Source organism: Lissotriton helveticus, chromosome 9, assembly GCF_964261635.1.
Source record: "Lissotriton helveticus chromosome 9, aLisHel1.1, whole genome shotgun sequence".
Taxonomy (NCBI): domain Eukaryota; kingdom Metazoa; phylum Chordata; class Amphibia; order Caudata; family Salamandridae; genus Lissotriton; species Lissotriton helveticus.
Genome location: NC_136070.1, coordinates 130,414,273 through 130,430,356, shown reverse-complemented (window position 1 = coordinate 130,430,356; position 16,084 = coordinate 130,414,273). Strand labels below are relative to the sequence as shown.

Below are 16,084 nucleotides of genomic sequence, written 5' to 3'. Positions count from 1 at the left end.
TGTGCCAACTAAAAGAGAAAAAAAGTTGAAACATTGAAATATCCTATATAGGGTTGTATGACGTCACAACGCATGCTATTACAATGCATGCCTTTACGACGCAAGTTTTAAAACGCAAGTCGTTACAACGACTTGCGTTGGGGGGCGCTGGATAGTGAATAGTTTAATTTACTATTCCAACTCCAGTCCCCGTGGATAGTAGGGAAGGTGTTGGAAACGATTCCCTATCCTATAGCGCCCCCCCAGCGCAAGTCGTTGTAAAAGTTGCGCTGTAATGGTTGCGTCGTAAAGGTACTTCGTTATAACAGTTGCGTTGTAAAGGATGTTCCCCCTATATAGGACATGAACACCGTCAGCAAGAAACAAGAACTCCTCTAGTCAGCAGTACCGCTTAAATGGGGAAAGTAAAACGTATTAAGAAACTGACATCATTCTTGCAGTCTTTCTTCTTTTAGAATACTGGGTAGTCGAACAACATGAAGTCCATGTAGTATTTCTTCATAAGGCTCAGCACATCTTGAGTGCTCAGATTACTGAAATATGTCTTTTTAATGTTGCTGCTCGTTTGTGTTGATGGTTCTATAATAAAAGGGTAACGAAAATCTTTAGAAGCCCCAATGCTCCTGAGCACTTGATCAGAATCTTCTTTCAGTTTCTTAAATTTGCCTATGATGTCATAATGAATGTTGCATGGATCACAGAGCGAGGACATTGGTTTCCAGTGAGTGTCACTGTATTTAGGATTCTCATCCAAGATAAAGTGGACAAATTCCAGGAAGGTGACCGGTCCGGTTGAATTTTTAGATTTGCTGACTTTTGATTTAATCAATTCTGCCATTGTTTTTATGTAGTATTTATTTTGCCGATTGCGGAGGAACTTGTCGCGGTAGGCAGAAACAAGTCTCTCAAATGGGTGCCGGGTGAACATCACCTTGGTGTAACTGCTGAGCAGCTGCCGCTGTCTGTCCCGAGGGAAGGAGCTCAAGATTTCAAATGATTGTCTGGAGTGGACAACCTCATTCGACAACTCAAAGTAATTGCTGGTCATGTTCATCTTGAGGAGAAGAATGATCCGCTTCCAGCTGGAGCAACCAACCTTGGGCACCTCACAGTAGATTAATTTATGTTTGTGTTCTACATACATCATCTTGGCAACACTTGGATCTGGAAGGCTGGAATTCCGGTGAAGTTTGTACTTCTCGCATATGTACCTTAAAACGAGCTTCCGCTCTTTCTGAACATCTAACCAACTTTCTTCATATTCTGCAAAAAGTAAGGATTACATTAAAGATTACGTAAAATGCAATACACATCACAATAACTTTCTTACACATCAATAGAAAATGGGTGACAGGCTAGACAGAGCACCATATAAATGCTTTTCTCATACCTGAAAACAATAAGTGTCATGAAAAGCCTTGGTATTTTAAATACATATTTTTTAAATGTACCAAATACAACAAGCATAGACTACTGAAGGTCTACTTATATAAAGAGTAAATACTTTGTGTAAATGCAGAGAACGTAACATAACATAACATATGTTATTGGCCTAATGGCTAAGGCGGTCGACCTCGAATCTGGGGAACCGGGTACGAGTCTCAGCAATGACGCTGAACGTCCTGTGATTCTGGGCAAATCACTTAATCTCCCCGTGCCTAACAAAATGAATGTGCCCTCATGTAACGCAACTGGTGCTAGGTAAAGCACTCTGATACCGGATACCTTCGGGTCAAGTTCGCGCTATATAGAACTCCATAAAAAAATATATATAAATGTATTTGTAAAGCGCACGTTCACCCTTGGGTATCTTGCCGCCGAATAAAACATTTTTATTGTTGTCATCTCAATGGTACTCATTTTAATGAACACAGATAGATGAAAGGTTGAGTGGGCCTGTCAGGATGTGAACCTTTGAACCTGTGACCATGAGGTCACACACAGGCCCCTGCAGTGGAAACATTAGTCCACTGAGCACCAGATCCTCTGAAGCCATGATAGATATATGAAGGAGCTAGAATGGGAGGCATGAAAAGGAAGCATTTGGCACCAGATCCTCAGCTTCATTAAGTAAATGTTTCAACTTATCAGAAGCCACACTGTCTGCCCGTACAGAAACATTTGTTGCAGAATGATGGCCCATGAAAATCAGTGCCAATAGCAACATAAGCAAAAATCACAAATACTTCTGTGGACAAGACAGGCTCTTTTAGCATAATCCTGTACCTTGTAAATATTGGACTTTTGTTGAAGGGTAAATGTTGGATTTTCAGGTTTATAAATGTGGACAGTAATTACAAGTCACCCACTGACATATCTGTCATTATGAAGATTGGAGCTACATGTTCCAGAGCCTTGACGTGCTAGGGATGTTGGTGAGTTTCAGCAAAGTTATGAGAGAGAGGGAACCACAATTGGAGAGGGGCCAGGTGTGGGGAGAAAGAGAAATAGTGAGAGAACAAAAACGGGAGGTGTGGGCCCTGTAGAGAGAAATATGTCTGAGCAACAGATACACTGGATAATGGAGACAGAGGAAAGTGGAAGAAAATGGCAAAAAGGGACATCTGAAAGTAGGAAAGAAATTAGGAGAAGGGGGAGAAGTAAAGGGAATTGGACTGGGGAGGATCTCTTAGGCCTGAAAATAATGATGAATATGTTACAAGGATAGAGACAATTTTTATTGTAAACAAATACATTAGATCAGTCCTGCCCAACTAGGTCTCCCCAATAGCAGACTAGCTCAGAGATATGCTGACCAATTCAACCAAGGTGCTTTAAAAAATAATTGCGGGGGATTGCAATACCAGACTCTCTCGGATGGGATGAATATGGCAAGACCAGCAGAACCTGAGGGCTTAGCATCTCTAGAGGGTGTCAAGGGTCAAGTAGCATTGAAACAAATAGTTGTCGCCTCCCAATTAGAAGAACTGATGGTTGAATATGACCTGAGAATTGCCATTGCCAACACCCGCTCTGACTTCCTTCCACCTCCAACTTTTAAAAGAGGTGTTTCAACTAGCCGTATTGATTAAATATTTATTGACCAGGCACTCTGGCCAGCGCTGGTGGACATGGTCATAATCAATAGGTCGGACAGTGATCACCAGGCATTATGTGTCAGGTTCGACCTAGCCATATTCATGAGTGATACCCTGGTGCCCTTAACTTTTTCCAGCTCAGTCGATACAGTTAATAATAGGCGTAACAGAAAAGGGGCAGACGTTTAATCTAATGTGATGTTCCAGAGGCAAATCTATGAAGCCCTTATTTATATTTTTTCGGCCTATGATGCACCTGCTAATGCTCATTGTCAGTTTAACTTTGTCACCGCGCACTGACCATTCTTGGATTAAATAAAGCCCCTCTAGCTTAAGGCTAGAACAAGGGGAAGTATCATGAAGAAACAACCTCGCTGGTTTGGTAAAGATTGTAAATAGGAAAAAAACCTCCCTGATAGAAATATTTTTAAAAGGCAGCAAACCTGAGATATCTATGGCCAGGAAAAAGTATATGTCCACACTGCTGGCAGCAAAAAAGAGATGGGAGTGGGGACAATGGGCTGACCTTACCGAGGCACTTGATAGCAAAAACATCAAGTCCTTGTGGAAGCTAATGGCTGAAGGTACACGCACCACTGATGATCAACTGCGGGCTGGTATACAGCCCGATAAACGGGTTACCCACTTTATGACACTTTTTAAGGAGGAGGCTCTAGGAAAGCGATTTGATAGGCTCCAGGAGACAGTGGATGTTTTCATGCCCCCCAACCCTCCACTTATGTGACAAGTGTGGCCCTTTCCCCCTGGGACCCTCTCTGTTTTACCCTAAGCGAAACAAAGAATGCCCGTAAACAAACCAAGAAAGGAAATGCTCCAGGACTGGATGATATTCCAGGAGATTTGTTTCTATCTAAACCTGAGGTCTGGGACCCTTACCTCAATCAATTGGTTTACACCAACATGAAGGGCAGCACAATTTCACCATCCTGCCAGGGTGCTACTATTATCCCAATCTATAACAAGCATTTGCAATGCAATGGGTCTCGCATTTGTGAAAGTCAGAGCTGTTGGCACTGTAAATGACAATGTGTTTTACATATTTTGTTTGTAGTGGAGTGATCATGTAGGAAAAAAGTGCAAGCTATACCAAATTATAGTAAAAAAATGCACAAGCTTCACGAAAACAGTGTTTATAATTGTATCTTTTTGCATGTATTAGAGAACGTTCTCTGACAAACGAATACCTGTATTTTGAACACGTATTTTGAAATGACTGGGTTAAAAACAAGCATTAGCAAACATGCATTTTTGCAAAGTTATTTAAAAGAAAAGAAAAGTATACAAAAAATAGAAACAAAATTAAAGGAGAGACTAGCCCTAAAGCCCTGATGTGCACTACTTCTCACTTGTAATCCGGTAAAATGGTACAGGAGAGACAATGGCTGAAGCAGGCTGGCCTATTGCTCAATGCTTTATGCAGAAGTATGCGGAAGCAAGATGCCATTGGCAATGTCACAGACCAGTGAAGAGGAAAATCTAAAGCCCATCTATATATTTATCTATGCATATATTTCTAGTTATGATTTTTATTTAATGCATGTCGGTGGCCAGACAGGTAAAACCTTTTCTCTCTAGGCTAGACGCAAACAAGGATCTATCTTATGGAGAGTTCTAACATCCTGAGATTTTTCAAATACTTTATGCTTATGGGAAGGGCGAATCCTAAAAGAAAGATATGCACCTGTTAAGATGACTGCACCATTTCCCACACCTTTCCACATGTTTAAAAGGGGCTATATGTTTGACGCATGTCTGTGACTCTCACAAACTACACCTAGCACTTCCCAAAGAGATCACACCCTTCTAACGAGGTACTTAAGAAGGTCTTTACAGTTACACTTTCATCACCAAAGTGCTTTACAACATCAACAGGAGTGTGAAATGCTATAAAAATGCAGCAACACAATTTACTATCAAATAAATCTAGCCTACTGTAACATACTTTTCTTAAATAAAATATTGTGGTCTTGTTGACAGACATTTGCAATCTGAAATTGATTTGCAATGATATGCCATATTAGCAAATAGTTTGCACTGACCGACATTTGAATATTGGTGACAGTATTTCTTGTGCACACTTGGTGCTGCTAGAAGCCCTGGGGAGGCACTGAGGCGACACAGAGAGCCACATTCGTGTGCAGGGTCAGAGTTGAATGCAGACTGAAGTACTCAGCAGAGCATGTCCAGAGATAGAGCTAAGGGAGCAACCATGGAGACCCAGGCAGAGATGGGAGATAAAGGGTGTAGAGGGCCATAAGAAACTCAGAGGCTGAACAGGCAGGCAGAATGAATCAAGAACTATACAGCAGAGAAAGAGAACACAGGCCACCAAGGTGGGAGGGGGTGTTTAAGAGCAGCAACTGGTTGAGCAGACACAGCCAATGGCAAGCGAAAGGATGAGCATGAAGTGGAATGAATTAGTACAACGTAGAAAACCCATGGTCAATATAGTTACTGGCACGAGACAGAGCAACATATGTGAGTTGGTAAGAAAGCACACTAGCAGAGGCCACGAGTAACCACAGACAGCATGGGCAAAGACAAAGGTGGATCATGGGGTGGAAAGATAAGCCACCATACCACACACCCGAGGCAGAGTCTGCCAAGTACCACAGACACAAGGTGCACAGGGAGAGAGTGTGAACAGTAGAGAGCGCATGCAGAGAGGACAGACCATGCAGTGTACAACCGTCTTTCACCGCTCAGGCTCCACGGAGTAGGCACTGCCATTTCTTTCAATAAAATCCTGCATTCTGGTGCACGGTACCTGCGAGGAGCATCTCAGGGACTCACTGCAGCCTTTTCTGACTAAGACCTTGTGCCCCGAGGGGTGCTGCTACCACGACAAATGTATGTTTGGCATTCCGTCCGGGCACCAGATATCTCCTTGACAGACCAGGTCCTCAGTATTCTTTTTCAACAATATTATTTAAAAGCCATGATCAACATGACTGTGCAAGAATCGGTTTCTTTTCAATATTATCAAGGCGCCATATTTAATGAACACTAGCATTCCATAAACGTTAGCAACGGCCACTGGGTGTTGCACATCCTCCAACAATGGAGAAAACAGCATTAAAGTGACAGCAACTCACCTATGATCCACACTACAGGAACCATTGATAAAACAACTATGAAAACGTTGAATCCGTACAATAGGCCTTTAGTTTTGGTGAGCTATGTTTGATTGAGCTGGAATTGACGCTATTCTAAAGTTACTTCCTTCACCATAATGATAAGCCTTATAAACCAGCTGATGGGGATAGGCGCAGCGACGGGAGATGGTGGTGGAGTGCACCACACGGAGAAGGGGTAGCGACAAACAGGGGCACGAAGACACGCAGCTGAAGCCATGTGGCTAGGAGCAGCGACGGCGCAATTAGGTGCTGATGAGCAGGGGCACCGAACACACAAGATAGGCTTGTAGCGCAGGGAAGAGCAGCAGTACAAAACAAGGAAGTGGTCCCTAAATAAAAAGGTAACAGCCCAGCAGCGGAACTAAACTGTAGTTGGTCGGTACTGCTTCCTGCAAAACTGAAGCAAAACGGAAGTGACATATCAACCACCAGCCAATCAATGAGTGAGATAAGAAGAGCAATCCCAGATGTAACCAATGGCAAGCGAAAAAACAAAGTTTTCACCACTAATACTGATTACTTGATGCCTCGGAGAGGCAGCGCATGCGCTGCCTATGCGAGACCTAAAAGAAGGAGGGCAGCAACAAACTATCAAACTACAGGCCTATTAGCTTGCTGGATAACAGCCAAAAAATATTCTGCAGACAGCGCCAGCTGCTAACTTGGCTTGCCAATAACCATATCCTGGAAGATGCCCAGGCAGGTTTCAGGAACAACATACGCACCACTGACCAGGCTTTTCATTTTAACGTTCTGTGTTGGAAGTTTGTCACCCTAGAGAAATAACACTTATATGTTGCCTTTATTGACCTTTGGTCAGCTTTCCATCTGGTCCCTAGGTATAGGCTATGGAGGGAGCTGGGAAACTATGGGGTTCCAGAGGATCTCCTCTGGATTCTTAGAATATTGCATACCAACACCTTTGCTTAAGTAAGGTGGAACAGAAAAGATCCCCATCAGAAGGGGGGACAAACAGGGCTGTGTACTTGACCCAACCTTATTTTCTTTGTATAGTAATGGAATGGTGAACTGGGTCTCTGCATTTGAACATGTTGCTCCACAACTTGCTGGTGTCCGGGTCCTAATCTTAATGTTTGATGATGACACAGTACTTATTTCCAGAACCCCCACGTGACTCCAGAAGGCACTGGATTCGTTTGCAGTTTCTGTAAAAACAGAGGCTTCGAAATAAACCAGATTTATGAGGATTAATCCTCAAAGGTCCTTTAGAGGAAAAATAACAAATAATGGCTCCGCGACAGAGCAGACTGCTCACTTCGACTATTTGGGCATAAGGATGTCAGATTCTCTAAAATGGGGGATGCAAATAGATAAGAGTAAGGTCGGACTAAACCAGCGCACACTCTTAATCAGAAGGAAACACAAGTCCGCAGCAGGAGGGACTGTGTCACCAGCCCTAAAATTCTATCAAGCCACCACAGTGTCAGTTGCCTTTTATGGGGCAGAGATTTGGGGCTATACTGATGCATCCATATTATCCATTGAGGAAAACAAATTTATGAAAGGTCTTCTCAATTTGCCACAACAAGCCCCATTGGTTCATTTGAGATTTGATCTAGCCCTTAACCCCATGCACTTGGTGTCTTTTCTCATACTATTGGTATATTGGGTGAGGGTTTAACTATTTGCAGAGGAGCACTCAGGGACCCGATTAATTGTCACAAACTCATCCCCACCCCATGGTTGAAGCATGTCAAAAAGCAGTTTGAATGTCTTAGTTTTGGAAACCTATGGATTACTCCTGATGAAGTCACTAAAGGTGATAAGCTGATCTTGAATCAAATCTACTGGTATCGGGCTTTGACTAGAACCTGGGTCAAGCACAGGGAGGGGTCTCTAACAGGTCAATTCCTGCCTCACAAATGCTCCCCCAATGTTTAATTCTTTTTGGACAAGATTTATCCCGCCGGGGCTAAACGTCTATATTTCCAGTTCATATCTGACTCCCACCCTTAAAATCCTTTACCTCGAGATGGTGCAAAATGGAGCGTGATCTAGAGACATGCACCTTTTGCCCATCATCAAAGGAACCATGGGCCCACTTTCTGCTCTTTTGCCCCAGATATTCAATTTTACGCAAAAAAATGATAATTGCATTGTGAAAGTTGGAGGGTGTAAGACACTATTGGGAGGCACTGCAAATATTGAAAAGTAACATGGAAGTTTCAGTAATATTTGTGGTCTCACGTTTTGTTTGGGGGTTTGGTCAATACGAATGAAAAGTCTACCATCAGGGAATCTGAAACCATTATTCCTGCAATTCATGTATGAGGTATACGTCTAACAAATCCTATAACAATAGCCTAAATTATTTTTACCAATTGATTTTAATCTTACCTCTTTTTATGTGAACTTTTAAAATGATTTAATAGCAGGTCAAGGTACTTAATATGTATGGACATTATGAGAGAGATAATCCTTCTCTTGGCGTGGTCGGGGTACTCAACATGGTAGACCACGTTATTGCCTAGTCTTAGGTTACTATGGAGGTTTATGTTGATAGAGGTAACTGTTTCCCCAGAGGTTCTCTACCAGGCTCATTGCATTGATTATTGTTTTTCATAATGTTTATTTATTATATTTGTCTGATCTATGTTTTATTTATTATAATGTATTTATTGCAACTGCACCTTTATTGTCATCAGACCAAAATAAAGTATATTGATGATGCTGGCTGGGGAGGAGGGAGTTGCAGGAAGTGAGGGGGAGAGGAAACAAACATTAGCAAAACAAATAAGTATTGCCTTCAACATGTGAGCAGGGGCATAGCTTAGTCAATAATGTTAGGAGGGTGTGGGTCTGAGATTTCCCAACAAGCAACATGGAGTACCCAACTAAAATTGGTAGAGCTGGCCAGGTTAATGGTCAGGGTTAGGAACTTTAGTTTTGAGTTACTTATAAAAGCAGGGTAACTTCAGCACATGGATAGATTGGAATTCTTGAACTGCTCTAGTCAGGTTCTTCGGCACAGCAATGTAGGAGAGGGAGGCCAAAGACAGTAGGCCTGGCACCCGAGCAGGCCTAACATAAGCAGACCAGACTTGGGGAGAGCAGCATGAGCTGGTCTAGGAGTAACCCATGAGTCCTGTCCTGCAGATCTTCAAAGAAGATGAGGACAAATACTGGATGATCCCAGTCAAGATCACCTGCTTAGAACCCATACCCAGATACACATCTTTGGTACCAACAGGCTGGTACACCATAGCAAGTATGCCTAATGCTTCTGAGAAAATGGAAATGTAATAAGTACAGCACATAATCTACTGTGTAAGCATCCCTCATATAACAGGTACAGCTGGGCATAAACAGTGCAAGTTTCCCTCCTTCACAGAATAAGTACAACACACCAGCTTGCGTTCAAGATTCACTCTCTCACAAATATCCTGTACTTTATCCTGCCCCGGGAAGTATTCCACGATGTGCAATGGAACGACGATAACTCACAGGCACTTACCGTTTGCTCCGGTGATTCCTGGGTGTCACGGATCCTGAGTTACGCCCCTGTCTGCTTCGGGGCCTCCGGAGCGGCCGGGCCTGGCACTCCTTGGCGGCGCCCGGGCTGGACGGGGCGCGGTGGCCGGCCCTTGGTGGTGGTGTGGAGTCGGTCGGAGGGGCCGATGTGCTAATAGACCGATTGCGGCCTCCCGGGCCTGGTCCGGCGGTCCTGCGGCCTGGTGTTGGGGAGCTGACTTCCATGGACGGGGTTAACCGTACATATGGCTCGTCTCCCCTTTGTTCTCCGGCCCGGCCATTTTGAGTTCCTCCGCCCGGACTCAGAGAACGGTGCCGGCGGCGTGTGGGGTGCCGGCGCATCGCCTTCTTCTGGTGGCTCCCCTTCCTGCCCTGGTGGCACCTCCGCTGGTGGTTGCCGGTATCCTGTTTTGCCCCGCTGATATCCGGGCGGGGGTCGGTGTTCGCAGCGGCCCCGCCGGGCTTCGAAGATGGCGGCCGGCCCCATGATTCTCGGCCTTGCGGGGACCGGCGATGCGAGTCCGCCGCGCGGCACGTTTGCTGAATACTGTAAAGGTGAGCCTACGCTCCGCGACATCCTCGCCGCCCTGCGCTCCTGGGGGGCACCCATGACCGCACCGACCGCTATCCTGGAGGGGGGTCCCTTTGTTGGGCCTGCCAGACCCCCCACGGTTTGTGCGGCTTCATCTCTGTTGTGTGCTGCTGGAACTTTCCTTGGGGTCGTGGACCTGGAGGCTGCTGATGGTGTGGATGTGCGGGGGTCCGCTGCCCTTCTTCGTCCTGTGCCTCCTTCTGCTCCGGAGGTTCCCCGGCTGGATCCCGTCTGGACCGACCTCGATGGGTTTCTTTTTCCTCTTTTGCCTCACATGGCCGTACGAAGATCCTGTGACGGTGCCGCTGGACCGGCTTTCTCCGTATTCTCATCGGAACTTTGCCTGCTTTGCTTGAAGTGGTTACTGTACTTTCTGGATCATCCGGGTCACGATCGCTACAACTTGAGTGTATTTTTGATTCGACTCCCTGTTATTCACCTCCTGTTTTATGTGATCTGGTTCCTGGTGCGCTGGACGATTACAGTTTGCGAAAAACGAGGACAGGGTTGAGCTGATCTTGCCTCTGTGGACTGTTATTTTGTGGTATGGTTGGGTGATCCGTTCATAATTGTATGATTATGTTTGCTACGTCTTTACGTTCCTGGAGCTTATCCGTGTGTTTATTATCTTCCCGTGGGCTCTGAGTATTTTCGGGCGGGGGGTGGGAGCTGAAGGGGTTTTGATTATGTGGCTCCTCTCCCGCTGTTTTTTCCCTGTTTCCCCTTCCCCCCCCCTTTTTTAATCTAAGTGATTCTTTCTTTCTTATATTTCTCTATATTTCGGGTTCTAATTAGGGCGACAGGCACGCTGCTGGGGGGTAGGCCATAGCCTTCTGCAGGGGTGCAGGGTGGGCTGTGCGGGGTGGTGGGGGGGTCTGTTTATTGTATCTTTCCCTGTTCCTCTTTTTGGTTCTATGGCTCTTATGTATCCCCTAATTTCGTGGCGCGGTGTCGGCACGTAGCCCCCCGGGGTGTTTGTGCTGGCATGGCCCTTTTGGTATGTCTGCTGTCACGGTTTACTACGCATTCATTTCTCCTGTTGCCACTAGTTCCATGTGCCGAATTAGTATTGGGTGCTTTGTTAGCCGTGGGGGGCGTGCACTGACGCTGCGCCCTCACTTTCCCCCTCCCCTTTTTTTGATGTCCTCTTCCTCCCCTTTTTTCCTTTTCCCCACCCCATTTTTTTTTCCTCCCTTGGGTTGTTGTAACGGAGGGCTTTTAGTTTTGTAAACGTATTTTTCGCTGTTTTATTATTCTGTTCCCTGATAGTGGTGGGTGGGTGTTGAGCAGCGATTGTGATTGTTCTTGATGTGGGACTCACGTTCTGCCTTTGCCAAAATGTATTGCTCTGTTGGTCTTTTCCTGTATTCGAGACTTCGGCTTGCTCACGGCCCACCACGGCCCTCTGGACTTTACAGATTGACATTATCCTGTGACACCCTTTTTTTCAATTATAAAATTAACCTACTTTTATCCTGTCCGTGATGGCGACTCAAAGACTTGTTGCCTTTGCCTTTCATATGAGCTATTTAGAAATCCTGTTGTCTCTCCTGTGTTGCCTCGTATGTTTCTTTATTGTGGTGGCCGGCCCGGTGGGTTGTAGGCCCGTATCTGTGCGCGCCTTCTGTACAATAAAGGTTTTAATAAAAAAAAATTAAAAAAAAAGATTCACTCTCTCACAGAAAAGGTATAGCACACTATTCACAGTTTTAGCATCCAATCCTCAGAAAATAGGCACAGCAGCAGAAGTGCAATCATCTGCCTCATAGAAAAAGTACAGTCCACTGTCATCAGTGCAAGCTACCCTCACATAACAGGTACAACCGGGCTTCAGCAGTGCAAACCTCTCTTTCTTCAAACAGGTACAGCATGATAACAGCAGTACAAGCTTTTATCTCTGACAGATAAGTTCTACCACTACATCAGCAAAACAAGTTTCCTATATATAACAGGTACAGCACAGTCTACCTCAACAGTACAAACAACCTTACCTATTTGACGTGTATGCCTCAGTATGGTTGCGTAGATTGGTAAGTGTATGGATGGCTGAGTGGGTAAATGGTTAAATGTGCATTAGGTAAATCAGGTGAATTGCTGAATCGCTATATGAGTGGATAGAGGTTTGGGTCATAGGATGATGGAGTGGATTGGTGAGCTGTTGGGGGAGTCTGGATGGCTAATGAATTTACATTTGGATGATTTTTGAATTTGTGTGGATGGATGAAGAATGTAGGTTAAAGTATGATGTCTGTGGATTTGTGCGAGCGATGGTACGTTTGTGTGTTTATAAGTGGATTAACCATCACTTTGTGTATGACGTATACATGCAAGTTTATGGTGTATGGGTGAATGTATGTGTGGACAGATCATGTGGGAATGCAGATGGATCCATGTACCTTGGAGCTGTTCTCTTTGGCGCATGGTGAGCTGTAAAAAGGGCTTGTGACCTTGCTAGGTAACAAAACACTGTGAATCACTGTAATAGGACAGCACATCATCTAATACCATTGGAAATACTGATAATACAAAATGATGGTTGCCCTGAAATTACTGGCTTACAGATAGGAATATTACACAAAACTCATAATTTAAAGAATAAAAGTGATCCATCTCAGAATGAGGCATAAGGTGTGATAGCGCTGAAAATAAAAGGGTGACATACATATTCCAAGAAGTGAGACATCTCGAAATGAGGCATAACATGCGGTAGCACTGGAAATAAAGGGGTTGACATGCACATTCCAAGTGAGCCATCTCAGAATAAGATATAACATTCAGTGGTACTGCCAATAAAGAGGTTGACATGAAAACTCCAAGAAGTGAGCCATCTCAGAATGAGGTGTAATATGTGGCAAAACTGAAAGGGGTGACATCCACATTCCTAGACATAGCCATCTCAGAATGATGTATAACATGCAGTAGAACTGGCAACAAAGAGATGACATACACATTCCAACAAGTGAGCCATCACAGAATAAGTTATAACGTGGTAGCCTGAAATAAAAGGGTGACATGCACTTTCCAACAAGTGAGCCATCTCAAAATGTGGTTTAACATACAGTGACACTTGTAACAGAGGGAGTGACATAAACATTCCAAGAAATGTGCCATCTCAGAATAAGGTACTACATGCGGTCACACTGTAAAACAAGTATTGGCATAGCCAATAGGTCTCGCCTTTGGGACCTTATAAGTGTTTAGACATGCAGCAGTTAATGTTGCTGCAGTAAGGATATTGTGCTGCAAAACTAAATACTTATAAGGTCCCAAAGGCGAGACCTATTGACTATGCCAATGATTGTTCCTAGACGCTAGGGAGATTATAGTAGAAACATTTGACTGGTCAATGTGACGTGGTAATCTCAATAAAGTGCCACAGGCCAACTCTCTGACGGACTTTCCTACATGTGGCCATCTCGCACCAGCCGGAAGTTTTCACAGAACACAAAGAGCCTAGGGGAACAATCTCAAAAATATTGAGTCAGAAGAAACGTGGCAGCATTATGCAATGAATTGCCTCGCCAAATACTTTGCATTTTCTGTTACATAATTCTTACTAGCAAAGACTCAATAACACACACCTAGGACTGGCCTCAAAAACATTCACCCGGAAAAGAGACGTTGTTTTCTGATCTCTAAACTAGAGGTCAGGCACTAAAACTAGACGTAACAAAGCTAACCACCGACCACGCTATCTCGCCAAAAACATTCTTCAGTCCACTCCTGCATTGAGAATGTACGAAGCCCAGACCTGCAGATGTGTACTTGCTCTTTGAGAGTGTGCACGGTGTTTGTAAACATGATCCCCACGCACTAGCATAACTGCTGTCAATCGGCGTAGTTTTCAAGGCAGACGTAACGTAACCAGTTTAGACGGCAGGTTCCAATGAGTGCAGACTGCGTGCGCAGTATCACGCAAGGCTGAGCTCACGACAAAGGGAAAACGTGATAGTGTGGATAAATGTTGCAAAAGAGATAAGAGAGAGACGTTGGCCAGCCTAGCTCACTCACATCAGAGGATGCTGTTTCAAAAGCAAACGGAAGAACATACTCGTAAAGTGTGAAAGTTAGCATGATATGACATTACATGTCAAGTGGTAAAGATGTCATTTCCCAACTAACACTTTCAAGAAAGGCAAGCCCGGGAGTGGTGCACGCGCGCACTCTAAAAGGAATTTTTTTAAAAGCATGGCAAAGGTGCGTGCCTGCGCGCGCAGCCTGCTCTTTTTCAAAGCATATACTTGTGCTTGTGGCACGCCACTGCGCACTCCCGCAAGCTGTATGATACCACAAGCATGAGTATGTGCTTCTAAAAAGAGCTGTATGACGGCTAAAGGTCTCCTATGAATCACATGCGCGCTGCATAGGCGAGACCTAAAAAGGGAGTGACATACACATTTCAAGAAGTGATCCATGTTAGATGGAGTGAACAGTCATAATATCGAATTTTTAATATCGAAATGGCAAAATATTGAGTTTTAAATATCGAGTGGACATAATATCGAGTTACAAAAATATAGTGGTGCAGAATATTGAAATTCAGGTAAGAAATATCAATTTTTATAATATCGAAGTTAGTAATATCGACAGTAATATTATAGTTGTTAAAAATATCGAGTTTTTTTTACAGTCTTTTAAGTGTTAGTATATGTGTTAAAAGTATGTATTATTTTTGTAATGTATGTTTACAATTTTTTTAAGTAATGAATTTTATGTTATTTAATTTTTGCGTAATTTAATTCCGTAGCGGGTTGTAGGTTTATTGGGGAATAGGATGGGAAGTAATTTAATTATAGTAAATTAAATATTAATTTTTAGGAATTATTAATTATTTTTTACTTAATTTAGCGTTTTAGTTCTGTAGCTCGTAGTGGGTTTATAGGGGAGTAGGGTGAGAAGTAATTTAATTGTAATTAAGTAAATATTAATTTGTGTTTATTGGAATTGTATCATTAATTTATTGTTAATTATTTATTAACTGGTAATTAGTTGTTATTAATTGTAATTAATGTATTCATTGATTAATTGATCATTATATTAATTGTATTAATTTATTATTTGGAGCGGGTTGTGGGTTTATAGGGGAATAAGATAGAAAATAATTTAATTGTAATTAAGTAATTATTTATTTGTATTTATTTGTATTGATAATGTATTGTTAATTATTAATTGGTAATTATTTTTTAATAATTGGTAATTAATTTTTATTCATTGATTAATTGATCATTATATTAATTGCATTAACTTATTATTTGGAGTGGGTTGTAGGTTTACAGTGGAATAGGGTGGGAAGTAATTTAATTGTAATTAAGTCATTATTGAAATTGTTTTTGTGTATTGATAATTAATTTACTGTTAACTAATTATTAATTCGTAAAAAAGAGTATTACTTATTAATTTTTGGTATTTAAAATCGATGTGTTGTTAATTAATTATTAATAGGTAATTATTTTCATCATTAATATTTATTGGTGTTTATAATTAATTAAATATTAAATAATTTGTCATTGGTAATTCATTTTTATTAATTTTGTATTGGTATTGATAATTAATATATATATATATATATTTAATTATAAAATCATTACTTTCCCTACTGTTGCACTCACTTGAGTGGGAATAGTAAATTATTCCTACCCGCTATCCAACACTTTCCCTAAAGTTGCACTCACTGGATTGGGAATAGTAATGTTTACCCCTACACTATCCAACACCTTCCCTACTGTTGCACTCTCTGGAGTGGGAATAGTAATTTTTACCCCTACACTATCCAACACTTTCCCTTCTGTTGCACTCACTGGAGT

General features: G+C 42.7%; 1 protein-coding gene across 1 annotated transcript in view; it reads right to left on the bottom strand.

Moving 5' to 3' along the window:
• Positions 1-295: 295 nt before the first annotated feature.
• Positions 296-16,084, bottom strand: part of LOC144782656 (carbohydrate sulfotransferase 8-like) — a 149,268-nt gene continuing 133,479 nt past the window's right edge. Inside the window, exon 3 of the mRNA XM_078662009.1 lies at positions 296-1,263. Coding sequence (XP_078518135.1) covers positions 452-1,263 — 812 coding nt within the window. The 3' untranslated portion in view covers positions 296-451. The remainder of the gene's footprint in view (positions 1,264-16,084) is intronic.